The sequence below is a fragment of the Hypanus sabinus genome, chromosome 1 (genome assembly GCF_030144855.1).
Source record: "Hypanus sabinus isolate sHypSab1 chromosome 1, sHypSab1.hap1, whole genome shotgun sequence".
Lineage (NCBI taxonomy): Eukaryota > Metazoa > Chordata > Chondrichthyes > Myliobatiformes > Dasyatidae > Hypanus > Hypanus sabinus.
The window spans coordinates 4603869-4619222 of record NC_082706.1 but is presented as its reverse complement, the minus strand read 5'-3'; the positions used below and the strand labels follow the sequence as shown (position 1 = coordinate 4619222).

General features: G+C 44.9%; 1 protein-coding gene across 1 annotated transcript in view; it reads right to left on the bottom strand.

Annotated features, from left to right (window-relative positions):
- The window catches only part of LOC132389923 (serine/threonine-protein phosphatase 2B catalytic subunit gamma isoform-like), a 57994-nt gene that overhangs the window by 23816 nt on the left and 18824 nt on the right, over nt 1–15354 (bottom strand). Inside the window, exons 2-7 of the mRNA XM_059962517.1 lie at nt 14317–14514; nt 13460–13584; nt 10520–10631; nt 6867–7012; nt 5536–5675; nt 334–411 (exon numbers count right to left, since the gene is read on the bottom strand). Of these exons, the coding sequence (XP_059818500.1) occupies nt 334–411; nt 5536–5675; nt 6867–7012; nt 10520–10631; nt 13460–13584; nt 14317–14514 (799 nt within the window). The remainder of the gene's footprint in view (nt 1–333; nt 412–5535; nt 5676–6866; nt 7013–10519; nt 10632–13459; nt 13585–14316; nt 14515–15354) is intronic.

Below are 15354 nucleotides of genomic sequence, written 5' to 3'. Positions count from 1 at the left end.
TGTTTGCAATGCAGAAGCTTTCATTCTTCATCTAAAGTTGTAACAGGTAGAGGCGTGCAGATCACTTAAACAGTGGCTGGAAAGCCCCCACCTTTCCTGCCTACCCTGACTGGGCAGGTAGAGGAGAGAAAAGGGTACTCTCATGGGCTCTCTTTGGACTAATCCCTGCTCCCTGAAGATCACTGCACACTTGATATTGGAGGAGAGGAGGGATGAGGCAAATTCCCAACCTAACAGTCAGATCTTGCTTCTTGGCGCCATGGACAGCAAATACAGGCAAGAAATAAATAAAACATACAAACTCCTACCTTATACAGAGAAAACATGGCTTACCCGGAGTCCTGAGCCTCATGCGCACGGATCACTGCTAACAAGTTGTTGTGTTGCAAAAACTTGCAAACAGCGGCGTAACTGCAAAGGAGATACAGGTGGTGTCAGGGCACAAGGACAGAGGGCAAGTAGTGTCAGGGCATGACGACAGAGGGCAAATAGTGTCAGGGCACGAGGACAAAGGGCAAGTGGTGTCAGGGCAAAAGGCCAAAGGGCAAACCTGCCATCTCTAATCCCTGTAGAGGACAAGTCCTGCCGGCCCTAAAACCTGCAGAGGATAAGATATGTTGTCCCTTATCCTCGATGAGGACACATCTTGAATGACACAGATATCTGGACTTCATCCGAAGATACAGTTCTGTGCAAATTGCTTAGGCACATACATATAGCTAGGATGCCTAAGACTGTTGCACAGTAGTGCAGCAATTTTATGTATTACACAGTACTGCTGCCACAAGAAAACCAAATTTCATTATATATGTGAGTGATGATAAATGCAATTCTGATACGGGTCTCTATTGTGGACTGAGAGTGGGAAGGGGACAGGGAGAGGGGTCATAGTTGAGAAAAGGAGAAGAGAGAGCAGAGGGAGTGGGAAGCACCAGAGAGATATTCTGTAATGATCAATAAACCATTTGTTTGGAATAAAGTGACCTTACTTGGTGTCTAGGGCTGAGTGTATCTGCACCTGCGTCACCCCTTGCCCCTGGCACTCCTTCTCTGCCACCTCTCACCATTCCCAACATCCTTTGCTCCCACCAGATTTACAAAACTCGCTCTCCACTCTAGGTTCATAAATACAATACTGTGGAAAAGTCTTTTGACACCCTGGCCATACATAGAGCGCGTGCATGAGACTTTTGCACAGAATTGTGTATTCTGACAACACCTGGGACAGCAATACTGTTTGGGCTTGTTAGTTGTGAACCTGACAGGTAGGGTGGGCAAGGAATAAGTCAGCTCAGCAAAACAGCAACAGTCTGCTGTATAATGTTACCAAGGCTCAAAACGGCAGTTTGGTGCTGACAAAATGTTACCCCAGCCCCAGCCCCTTTCTAATCAAAGACCATAAGGTAGCAGCGGCTATCTCAGTTTAACTGTATCTTGTTTCTTCTCCCACAAGAAGATTTAAGAAATCCATAGATTAAACACAAGGGATTCTGCAGATGCTGGAAATCTTGAGCATCACACACAAAATGCCGGAAGAACTCAGCAGGTCAGACAGCATCTATGGAAATGAATACGCGGTCAACATTTTGGGCTGAGACCATTCATCAGGGCCGGAAAGGAAGAGGGAAGAAGCCAAAAAAAGGTGGGAAGGGGAAGGTGAAGGGTATTAGCTGCAACATTGACTGTTCATTCATTTCCATAGCTGCTGCTGACCCTTGTGTATGTGTTGCAGGTGACAGCTGAGATCAGGTGAGCAGGAAGGTGAGTGGGTGGTGGAGGGGGTTTGAAGTAACAAGCTGGGAAGTGATAGGTGGATGAGGAAGAAGGAATTTGATAGGAGAGGACAGTTGGCCATGGAAGAAAGGGAAGGAGGGTGGGAACCAGAGTGAGGTGGTGGCAGGTAAGAGGGGAACCAGAACAGAGAATGGAAAAGAAAGAAGGAAGGAGGGAGAGGACATTACAGGAAGTTGGAGAAATTATTGCTCATGCCATCAGGTTGGAGAGTGTGGAAGACAAGCTTTTCAGCATGAGAAACCATGAGAAAGAAGCAGAATTAAGCCATTTAGCCCATCGAGTCTGCTCCATCACTGCATCATGGTTGATCCAATTAACACAGAACATCGAATAGTACAGCACAGTACAGGCCCTTCGGCCCACAGTGTTGTGCTGACCTTTAAACCCTGCCTCCCATATATCCCCCCCACCTTAAATTCCTCCATATGCCTGTCTAGTAGTCTCTTAAATTTCACTAGTGTATCTGCCTCCATCACTGAGTCAGGCAGTGCATTCCACACACCAACCACTCTCTGAGTAAAAAAACCTTCCTCTAATTTCCCCCTTGAACTTCCCTCCCCTTACCTTAAAGCCATGTCCTCTTGTACTGAGCAGTGGTGCCCAGGGGAAGAGGTGCTGGCTGTCCACCTTACCAATGCCTCTTAATATCTTGTATACCTCTATCATGTCTCCTCTCATCCTCCTTCTATCCAAAGAGTAAGCCCTAGCTCCCTTAATCTCTGATCATAATGCATGCTCTCTAAACCAGGTAGCATCTTGGTAAACACGAGGACATCTGCAGATGCTGGAAATTCAAACAACAACACACACAAAATGCTGGTAGAACGCAGCAGGCTAGGCAGCATCTATAGGGAGAAGTCTGTAACTGTGCTGCACGTTCACTTGCCTTATCCCGTATACTGTATGCGTTCAAATATAACACCTGCGGCCCTTTATTCACCCTTTTCAATTTTGCCACCTTATGTTGCAACTCATCCTGTTAACTGCAAATTTGTCCTATAAGCAGGTTCTCCTCACTACACATTCATCTTCAACACTATTATCCGCCTTTCCTACAACACTTCTTGCACTGAAATATATGTTGCTTAGGAAACTGGTAAAACCATGCTCAACCTTTTGATTCCTAATTTTGTCTGAGGTATTACCAACATCTGCCTTCACAACCTCTCCATTAGTTGTTCTGGCACTCTGTTTCTCATCCCCCGCAACTCTAGTTTAAACCCCACCAAGCAATACTAACGAACCTTCCCACTAGGATATTAGTCCCCCTCCAGTTCAGGTGCAAACCAGCCCTTCTCTAAGGGTACCACCTTCCCTGGAAGAGAGCCCAATGATCTAAAAATCTGATACACACCCTCTTACACCAACTCCTTAGCCATGGATTAAACTGTATAATCTTCCTAGTTCTGGCCTCACTAGCACGTGAAAAGGGTAGCAATCCTGAGATCACAACTCTGGAAGTCCTGCCCTTTAACTTAGCACCAACTTCTTGAACTCCTTATACAGGACCTCATCACTCATCCTACCCAGGTCATTGGTATCCACATGGACTACAACTTCTGGCTGTTCACCCTCCCACTTAAGAATGCTGAGAACTCAATCTGAGCTATCCCGGACCCTGGTACCCAGGAGGTAACATACTATCCAGCAAGCCCATTCTCACCCACAGAACCTCCAGTTCAATCCTGAACTAATGAACCTCCTTTCAGCACAGCATGCCTCTTCTCCCCCACCTCATTTCCAACTCACAGAGGCAGACTCAGTGCCAGAGCCCCGACCACTGTGACTTTCTTCTGTTAGGTTAACCCCCTGACAGTATCCAAAGTGACAGACCTGTTGTTGATGGAGATGGCCACAGGGGTACTCTGCACTGGCTCCTTAACCCCTTTCCCCTTCCTGACCTGTCACCCATTTTCCTGTGTCCTGCACCTTAGATGGAACTACGTCTCCATATATCCTATCTATCACCTCTTCAGCCTCCGTAATGATCCTGAGTACATCCAGTTCCAGGTCCAACTCATTAATGTGGATTATTAGAAGATAGAGCTGGATGCACTTCTCGCAGTTGTAGTCATCAGGGACACTGGAGGCCTCCCTGCCTTCCCACATCCCGCAAGAGGAGCATCTCTACTGTCTAAGCTGAGTGGATATAAAGAAAGGAAGGAAAAAATACTTAACCTTGAGCTTTTCTTTCCTTTGCTTTCTCTGAATGAAGCCTCTCTTTGTGGAAGCCTTGAAGAGCTAAAGCCTCAAGATCACCACTCTGACTCTGTCCACTCAGACAATGGCCATTGCGACAACAGCTTCTGCACTTTCCCTGCTTTCCTTTAATATGCTCTTGCCAATCAATCCCAGTATATGTGACAATAACAAAGCAACTCTAAATTCCTGTAGGAGGAGACTCCAGAACAAGTAGAACTATATCTAGAATGTCAAAGAGCAAGCTGGGAAGGAGCCTCAGAAGAGCTATCATAGAGTCATCCGGATATTTAAGGAAAAGAGCACAAAGGGAAAAGGACTAGAATATTGTGTGCAGCAGAATACCGAAGTTGGGGAATCTGGAAGTCAAGGACGATGATCAAGGTCCTTGGGTTGGAGTGTCTGAAAGTCGGCAGTCAGGAGGGCTGGAAACTGCCTGTCATGTGCAAGTTGAGTACTGTACATGAGAGAAAGAGAGAGAGACAAATACAGAAAAACCCAGAGGCAGAGAGACAGAGAGTGTGAGTGGGAGAGTGGAAAGGACGAAAGGGTTTGTTTTGGTGTTGTTGTTGCTTGTTATTCTGCTGAATATTGTGAGTGTGCTAACAGCATCAGATCGACACTTGCGGGCTGCCCCTAATAAATCCTCTATAACTACATTTGCAACTGAATCCTTGACTTCTTACTGGGACACCACAGTCAGTGAGCATCAGAAACAACATCTCCTCACTTTCAATCAACACAGGCGCACCTCAAAGATGCATGCTCTGCTCTCTCTTCACCCACTATTGTGTGGCTAGGCACAGTTCAAATGCCATCTATAAATTTGTGATGACACAACTATTGTTGCCAGAATTTCAGTTGGTGAAGAGGAGGCGTACAGGAGCAAGACAGCTCTGCAGTGGTGTTGCAGCAACAACCTTGCATTCAAAGTCAGTAAGACCAGATTGTGGACTTTAGGAAGGGAAGTTGAAGGAGCACACACACCAGTCTTCATCGAGGGATCAGAAATGGAAAGAGTGAATAGTTTCAAGTTCCTGGGTGTCAGCATCTGAGAATCTATACTGGGCCCAACATAGCTATGCAATAACAAAGAAGACATGACAATGGCTATATTTCATTAAGAGTTTGAGATTTGCATGTCACCAAAGACATTTGCAAATTTCTACTATTGTCTTGTGGAAAGCATTCTAACTGGTTGCATCATCGTCTGGTACAAAGGTACCACTGCACGGGATTGGAAAAAGCTGCAGAAAGTTGCAAATTCAGCCAGCTTCATCATGGGCACTAGCCTCCCCAGCATCCAGGAGACCTTCAAAAAGCAATGCCTCAAAAAGGCCGCATCCATCATTAAGGACCACCACCACCCAAAATAAGTACTCTTCTCATTGCTACCCTCAGAGAGGGGGTACAGGAGCCTGAGGACACACACTCAATGTTTTAGGAACAGCCTTTTCCCCTTCTCTATCAGATTGGGAATAAACTGGCCCCTGTAAGAGCAAGATCTGCCTTTCTTGTCCCCTCTGTCTCATTGACACAGACCTGAAGAAGTAGGAGCAGCCTCGAGCAGTATTATGACTGAAGTGATCTGGTTTCCTCTCGCTGCCATAGTCCTCAGCTGGGTCCGACCACAGCAGATCACACATGGGACCAAAGGCTGGTGGCTCCTTAAACCTGTCTAGCTAAAAGATGAGATGCAGCATTAGAAGAAAATGCATTTGCAATGATTGAGTGTAGTTTCCAATATCAATGCCTCACCAGCAATGAAGCTATTATTTGACATACAGTCTCTGTGCCAGTGTGGAAGCATACACACAATCTCATAAATTGAGGTTCAAGAGATGTGAGAAGTAGTGGCCAATTGCCGAGAGGTGAATGCTGTGGATAATTGTGGAAACAGAGGAGGACTGGAGAATGGGATGACGGGATGGGCATGAAGCTTGCAATCCATCACCAGTTAATTCACAAAATGGTGACAGGAATCCTCTGGTGACCTGAAGCCAAGGGAAGAGGGTCGGGGGTGGGAGGTGGGCAGATAAAGGAAATCGACTGCAGACAGAACACAGTCAAAAAGATCCTGAGATCTTTACTTTGGGCCAATGGAGGGAGTTTGAATATATGGAGGAATATAAGGAATGCAAGGGACTCCATGTGCTTTGAGGAGATCTGCAGGCTTAATGGACAGCATAACTGTACCTCATAACATCCTTTAGAAGATGGAGTGCGATACATAAAAACATAAGAAATAGAAGCAGGAGTACGCCAACTGGCCCATTGAGCCTGCTCCGCCACTCAATAAGATCACGGCTGATCTTTCCCCATAACCCTTAATTCCCCTGCTATGCAAAAAGACACAGGGGAGTATAGGTACTCTTGGTGTGGCTGCACTCCTCTCCTAGCCCACTCCAGCCCCTACCATCTCCCCTCCCTACTCTAGAGTCAAAGACATATGGGCTACGGTTAGTAAACTGTGGACGTGCTTTCCTGGCATGAGAAGCATGGCAACACTTGTGAGCATATCACAAACAATGACGCAAATGACACATTTCATTATTTGTTTTGATGTAGATGTGGCAAATAAGAATTATTTTTATATCTTTAAATCTTTACCTGGTCTCTGTTTTCGATCAGTTCACTCTCGTTCAGGCCCAAGTTCCACCCACCTCACTCTGTACCCAAAGGAACTCTCCCAGTTGTTCAGGTCTCCCCACGTGGGATCTCTGGCATACTGAGAAACCAAAAGTCGCTCAGAACTGACGGAGTGAACCTGCTCCCCCCAAGGTGGGATGGAACTGGTGACCAAGTTATACCGCTTCCCTCTGACCTACTCCTTTTGGACAAACTATCCCAACTTCACGAGCACTTGTACTTACTCTCCTAATGTCATCTAGACTCTGGATGTCGGGTGACAAGCCGCCGTGCAGGCAAAGGAACTGGTGATTTACCAGTGCAGCCAGAGGCAGGCAGTCGAAAGCAGTCATGCAGGCATTGTAGAAGTGGTCCGAGTATTTGATTTTACCTGGAATGAGGATACGATAACGTAAGCAACATTAACACACCCCATCTACAATCCTCACAACCGAGAGATAATCGAGATCTCTGAGAAACTGATGACTCAGTACCCAATCAGATTCAGGTTATCACAGACATAGATTGTGAAATCTGTTGCTTTGAGGCAGCAATAGTGTTATGCATCATAAAACATACTATGTTACAATAAGAAATTATATACAGTCACATACAATAAATAAATGTAGGGCAAAAAGAGAGAAAAATAGTGTAGTGTTCACAGGTTTATGGACTGTTCAGAAATCTGATGGCAGAGAGGAAACAGCTGTTCTTAAAACATTGCGTGCATCTTCAGGCTCCTGTATTTCCCTGGTATTTAATGGTAGTAATGGGAAAAGGGTACGCCTTGGATAATGGGGGTCTTTAATAATGGATGCTGCCTTTTTGAGGCATTGCCCAAGATGGAGCTGGCTGAGTTCGCAGCTCTCTGCAGTTTTATTCCAATCCTGTGCAGTGGCACCTCCATGCCAAATGGTGATGCAGCCAGTTAGAATTCACCCCATGGTATATCTGTAAACATTTGCTAGTTTTCGGTGACATATCAGATCTCCTCAAACACCTAATAAAGTACAGCCAGTGGCTGATCACTAGTTAAACTTTCAGACCTCACTTCACTGCCTCTCCCTTGCTGTCAGTGGAGTCTCATGGCTTTGCTAATCCCTTGAGTGAACTGTTTGTTATACATGGGCACTCTTCATCTCGCAGGACTCCGGAGGCATCATCCAAGCACTTGGCTGAGCAAACTCAACACTTATTCCCAAAATCAAAAGATTAAAATTACATTTTTCTACGCTGGCTTTTCATTCTGCCCTGCTCCAGTTACCCCCATACTCAAACTCCACTGCACTGAAGCTCAAGACTACTCATTTGCATCCTGTTAGTCTGTGCTCATAGATTTACACTAGGTTGAATAAACTCTTAATTTTACAGCTCCCATCCTTTGGTTCATATTCCTTCATGACTTCTCAATCTCCTCCAGTCCAACAAACTCCTGAGATAATACAGTCCTCTATTTCCAACCTCCGAAAATCCTAGTTATTAAATAACCCACCAGTGGTGCTCATTCACCTGTTGTATCGAATTACTTCCATCTTTCTCTCTCTGCTACAAAAATTCAAGACAAACTATTGGTCATTTAAAGTGATTGGAGGAAAGTGAAGTAAGTTTTTTCCCCACACAGAGTAGCAGGTGTGTGGAATGCACTGCCCCTCGGTGGTGACAGAGCCGGATACATTTGGTAAACTCTTGGATAGGGACATGGATGAAAGAAGTATGGAACAGTATGTGGGAGGAAAGAGCTAGATTGATCATGGAGTAGGTTAAAAAGGTGGCACAAAGTTGTGGGCTGCAATGTTTGATGTTTTATTTATTCTGCTTCAAGGCCCCAGAGTTAAAATCTTTCTTATAATGCTCTTGCACAATGACCTGGGTTGTCTTTACTGCACTGAACAAGCTCCTTGAAACCAGCCCAGAAGAGTATATCTGGACAAGTTGTACACTGCTATCTTCAACAAAAACTCTTCATAATTGAGAAGGTATTAGTAAAACTGTATTACAATCCTTTTTATGCATTAGGGACACTGTGCTTAGCAAAGGAGATTATTTTGATCTCAGTAACCCGTTTTCTACAGGGGAAACTAAAAATAGCAAATGAAAACTACTAACCTCCTATAAAAGCCCACCAGGGAACCTGGACTCATTCTGCATATATTTCACATTCCTCTTAGAACAAATACCCAATCAGGATCAGAGTGGTGGTATCCCACAAATACACACATCCACTCTGTTCCTGCAGCTCCACACGTCATACAACTTAGAACAGCAAGGCTGCGCCAACCTGTTAACTTACTTTAGGATAAACCTAACCCAGAGATCCCCAACCTCAGGTCCACGGATCTTTCAGTTAATGGTAAAGCTCCATGGCATCTAAAAGATTAGGAACCCTTGATTTAACTCTTCCTTCCCACAGAGCCCTCCATTTTTCTTTCATCCATGTGCCTATTTAAAAATCTTTTACAAATGTCCCTACAGTATCTGCCTGTACCACCACCTCAGCAGTAAATTTCACATGCCCACCATTCTCTGTGTTAAAAAAACACCACCACTGGCATCCCCCTCCTTTACGTCTTTCTAATCACCTCAAAATCTTGCCCCCTCATATTAGCCATTTCAGCTGTGGGGGAAAAAAACTCCGGCTGTCCACTTGATCTATAAACACAAGAGATTCAGTCCTGATGATGGGTCTCGGCCCAAAACATCCACTGTTTATTCCTCTCTGTAGATACTGCCTGACTTGCTGAGTTTCTCCAGCATTTTATATATACCACTCTATATCTCTTATCACCTCGTACATCTCTATCAAGCTCTTCAGTTGCTTGGTTTCATATCTCAGCAGCTCCTGATCCAATCTTTGCTAGGCTATAGAGTTCCGCTGGAGTAAGTGGGAAAAGAGGAAATCTGCCATGGGCAGAAGATGCTTTGGGGCAAGGGAGGGGTCAATAAAGGGTGATCCGTGAGAAAATGAAGAAGGTGGGTAATTATGAATGTTGAATACATTTTCTAGGAGCTATGGTTAGCTAGAGGGTTCAGTATGTCTAGAAAGAGATTGTAACATTTTCCCACCATAGAGCATTGTGTGCAGTTTGCTTTTAACAGAGGTCCTGACAGCATAATTTATGGTTATGTGTAACAATAGCTTTATTCATTGTGTTTATTTATTTATTTGTTTGTTTGTTTAGCGCTACCAGGTCCCATGCTGTAAGCTACAACACCCAGTCTACGACCACACGCATCTCTGTCAGGTTCTTTTCCTTTGTGCCACAGACGAATGATGACATTGATGAGTTTGGATGGGGGGTAAGGAAGGCTATGGTCCAGGTGCAGATAGATGAAACGAGGCGGAAGACAAAGCTGACACAGACTAGATGGGCCAAGGAGCATGTTTCAGGGCTCCATGACCCTATGACAAATGGATTTGTATCCCAAGTCAATCACTGGACATTCCACGTCAGGACAACTGGACTCAAAAACAGTTATTTTCCCCAAGCTGTCAAGCTAATCAACATCTTCAACCATTAACCCACCTTACCCCCAAAAATCACTACATACATATCATTTAGTGTCACTTTATGGATATACAATCGGTCTATGTAAGTTACCAGATACTTGTACAGTGTGTTTTATAGGATTCCTTTTATATTTATATTTATTGTTTTTAGTGCATCTTTAATGCTTATTGTGTAATTTTAAGCTGCATCGGATCCGGAGTAACAGTCATTTTGTTCTCCTTTTCACTTGTGTACTGAAGATTGACAATAAACAATCTTGAACCTTGAATTAAGGCTAGGTACAGGCCTGGCCTGGACAAGATTCAAAGTATATTTATTATCAAAGTATGTGAACCATATACAATCTTGAGTTTCACCTTCTTGCAGAAAGCCACATTAAATATACTCACATTCTTGCTTGAACGTGAAGTACTCAGTGAGGTGTCTACACTCGTGGTTTCCCCGGAGCAGGAACAGTGTGCTTGCATGGTGAATCTTCAGCACCCAGAGAAGCAGCACACACTACAGGAAAAATGAATCAGGCAGAAGTATCTGAACGTGTGAGCACAGTGGAATACTGGTTTCAAGAGTGGAAGGTAAGAGTAACCAGGTAAACATGTTAACACATAGCTAGCTAAACAATGCCAACATGGGGGTGCTATCATCAGAAGTATAAGTAGTAACAGTGAGCAAGAGACAGTGGGAGAGGACTAGTATAGTATCAGTAGAGAAATGAATAAAGGGAAATGGGGTGAAGGGATTACTGAGTGATAGCATGAGTAGTTAACATCAGTAGAAATACAATCAGTAACAGGGGATGCTGGTGAAGAGGGTTACTGGGTGATCATGACATTGAACTGGAATAGCAGCATGGAATGGTAGTGTAATGGTTAACACAATCGCTTTACAGTACCAATGATCACAAATCAGAGTTCCATGCCCACCAACAACTGTAAGGAGTTTGTACATTCTTCCCATGACTGCGTGGGATTCCTCTGGTGCTCCAGTTTCCTACCACACTCTGAAGACCTATGAGTTAGGGTTAGTAAGCTGTGTGTATACTGTTTTGGCACCGGAACTATGGCACAGGCAACATATTTCATTGTATGTATCAATGCGCATGTGACAAATAAAGCTAATCATTAAAATAAAACGTTCCCTCAATGTCAGCAAAACAAGAGCTGGCATTGACTCCAGAAGTGGGAGGGAGGAGGGGAAGAGCAGTGCACATGCTCCTGTCTACATCAATGGTACTGAGGTTGAGAGGGTAGACATTTTCAAGTTTTAATAGCCTGTCTTTAGTAAACCACATATATACCATTGTCAAGAAAGCTCATGAATTCCTCAATTCCTCTGGAGGCTAAAGAAGTTTGGTATACCCTCTTTGACCCTCACCAATTGTTATTGATGCACCACAGAAAGTGCCCTATTTGATACCTCAGCAAGAGTAAAGTGAGAGAGATTAAAGGATGAGAGGATAACTCAATGACAGAGCAAGAGAGCTGGAAAAATTCCCTCTCTGAGCACATCACCAATTCCCCTCTTAAAATTACCATTGAATCGAGGGGCAAAGTTATGATGGCGCTGAACAGGGACCCTTCTGCTTGCATCTTCGGAAGCAGCCTATTTCTACCTTTGATAACTCTTTTTTGCCTTTTCAGGGTTCATTTGAAGACCTTGATCTGGAGTCACACTATGACTGGTTCTTTGCGGGAATGGGACCCGCTCTCAGGGCCTCATGGCCAGCCACATTTTGATATCCATAGGATGCGGCCAGGAAGACCAGCGTGCATTCAGGGTGCTGGATTTTCGTGGCTCTAGAGACATTCTAGGCTGGTGCCACTGATTGAGGTGCCATGGGAGAACCCAAAACATCCAGAGCACTGAGCCTTTCTGGGGCCGACTCTCTGGGCACAGAGCTCAGAAAAAGTGATGCAACAGACTTTTAACATCATAAATCAGCGAGTTGTTTGTTGTGCCTCTGCTCTCGCTATGAAACGGCGGCACCTCTTTTTCCCTTATTAGGGAGAGAGAGCCTGTGGTATGTCGAATTACCAGGTGAATGAGTGGTCTTTAGGGCACTGCAAGTCTGTGTCTTTATTGGTGCTTTGCTGCATGCTTGAGTGCTGGTGGAGGATGCCGATGTTTTTTTGCTGGTGGGGGTGGGGGTCAATGCCTTGCTGCTCCATGTACGTGGAAGGGGGGAGCTGGGGGGGCTTTGGGGTTCTAACATTAAATTGTCATTCATTCTTTAGGGCACTCCTCTGTTTTCGTGGATGTTTGCAAAGATGTTTGTATACATTTATCTGACATTAAATGCATCTATTGAATCTATCTCCACAAGCTTCATGAAATGGTACATGACTATAGTGGTTCCAAAAACAATGGCTGCTATCTTCTCCATGCCCTTTGTGTGCACAGGATTGCAAGTTCCAGATTTGTCCTGGTTGGCTTTGTTTTGGGGTTCACATCCACAGATCCCTCAAAGTTGCCATGGTTAAGAAGGCCTTTATTACTGAGGGATTGGGTTCAAGAGCCACAAGGTGATGTTACAAATCTATTAAACACTAGTTAGACCACAGTTGGAATATTGTGTTCAGTTCTGGTCACCTCATTAAAGGAAGGATGTGGAAGCTTTAGGGAAGGTGAAGAGGAGATTTACTAGGATGCCACCTGGACTAGAGAACGTGTCTTATAAGGGTAGGTTCAGTAAGTTAGGACTTTTCTCTTTGGGGAGGAGGAGGATGAGAGATGATTTGATTGAATTGTACAAAATTGTGAGGCACAGATCAAGTGGACAGAAAAAGCTAATATGAGGGGGCATACTTTTAAGGTAATTGGAGAAAGCATAGAGGGGATGTCAGAGTTAGGTCTTTTTTTTTACACAGAGTGGTAGGTGTGTATAACGTTCTGTCAGGGATGGTGATAGAAAGAGACATATTAGGGACATTAAAGAGATTTTTAAGACTCTGCCATGGACTGTCCCAAGCCTGGCAGCAAAAGGAGGAGGACTGGGCAAGGGGCTACTAACCCCATCCCAGAAAAACCCTGTACTACAGAAACACAATAGAGCTCCAAAGACCTGATCCCTGGGAGAGGAAGGATCATTGCCTGGAAGACATGAAGTCATGTGGTGAATGCAGAAGCTGCAGGGCTGATCAACCTTCAGCCCAGGACAGAGGACTTTGGCGAGCTGCTATTAGCAGCCTATGTCCCAGCTGAAGTGGGACACATGGATGAAAGAAGAAAGGTGGGCTATGTGGGAAGGAAGGGTTAATTTGATCTTAGAGCAGGTTAAACCACTGGCATATAATGGGCTGAAGGGCCTGTAGCGCATTGTAGTATCTCACCTCAATGCTGAAATAGCCCCGATCCACATAATCTCCAAGGAATAGATACTGTGTGTTGCTGGGTTCACCACCAATTTCAAACAGCTTCATCAAGTCAAAGAATTGACCATGAATGTCACCACAGACTGAAGGACAGAGAGAGAAGGGCAAGTCAGAGTTAGCACACAGACCCTAGGCCTGCTTGAGTATATAGACAGTCAAGGTTTCCTGCAGAGGAAAAGAGAGGAGTGAAGAAATGGGATATGGGAGGGGATGGTAAAGTATGGAGGAGTGATATGTGAATAGTGAGAAGCTATCTGCCTGTAAAGGATGGATGGGGGATTGTGGGCATGCTATGTTGGTACTGGAAGTATGGTGATACTTACGACTGCCCCCAGCACATCCTTGGACTGTGTCGGTTATTGACACAAACAACACATTTCACTGTATATTCAATCTACAGTGACGAGGTGCAAGATGGTGTGGTGTGTCCAATAACGGCACGAGGTGATGAGATGGGAGGGATTTGAAATGAGGTTATATGATGAAGCGGGGGTTGCAAGGTAAATGGCTGAGGAGATCAGTGCAACATGGTGAGGGCTGACAAAGACAGGAAGGCAGGGGGTTGGGGTGGGGGAGGTTGAGGAGGCAAAAAGCAGCAAGGTTCGCCATTGGCAAAGCAGGAGGGAAGAGGTGGGGGTTGGTGAGGCAGCAATATTTCTTACCTCCTGCTTTGTCAACCCACATGCCTTTGGACAGATCTTGGTAAAATAAGGCTAGTGAGGAGGAAAACGGAGTGTAGTGAAGGTGGGGACGGAAAGCTGTGGGGTGAGGCATGAGGATGGCGAAGTATCAGGCTGGAGTTTGGCATTGCGCACCTGTCACGGGTGCTTCCACTTCGATGAGAGTCCTCTCTTTCCGAAAGACCGCAGCTCCATCTTCAATTATCTTGATGGCAGCTTCTTCCTCTAGCCGCCCTTCTTTAATGAAGTGTGCCTTGAGAACCTCAAACCTGGGTTTATCCTCAAAATAAATTTCCTTCACGGTCAAGCGGTGAGCTGGTGGCAAGGGAACACCTGAAAGAGGGTCAGAGCAGACCTTTACCAGTGAGATAAGACTTAGGAGCAGAATTAAACCAGTTGGTCCATTGACTCTGCACTGCCATTCCATCATGGCTGATTTATTTTCCCTCTCAAGCCCATTCTCCTGCCTCTTCCCCGTAAACTTTAATGCCGTTACCAATCAAGATAATTTTACTCTGGACACTAGCCTAAGTTAGTTAGGCATGCAGTTTTACATTTATAATGGAAATCTATTTCCCAAGATTGTCTGAACATCTTTCAACCAGCTGGGGGCAGCATAGCAGCTAGTGTTACACTTCACAGAGCCAGCAGTCAGGATTGAATTCCTGCTGCTGTCTGTATGCTCTCCCCGTGACTGTGTGGGTTCCTCCAAGTGTTCCGGTTTCCTCCCACATTCCAAAAGCATACAGGTTATGGCTAGTAAGTTATGGGCGTGCAATGTTGGTGTTAGAAGGTGGTGACACTTACCAGCTGCCCCAACACATCCTCGGATTGTGTTGGCCATTGACACGACACATTTCATTGTATATTTTGATGCACATGCGATAAATAAAGTTAATCTTTAATCTTTACTTTGGAATATAGATACTGTCAAGTTCTAGAAAACTGAGCAGACAAGCAATCATGTGATAATAGCCATTTGCACAGCACGGGGATGTGTGCTTAGCCAACTGCTCTACTCTCCCTATAACCAAGACTGTGTGGCTAGGCATTGCTCAAAGGCTATCTATAAATATGCTGATGCTAGCAGAATCTCAGATGGTGATGAAAGGGCGTACAGAAGCGAGATATACCAGCTAGTTAAACAGTGTCACAGCAATAACCCTGTATTCA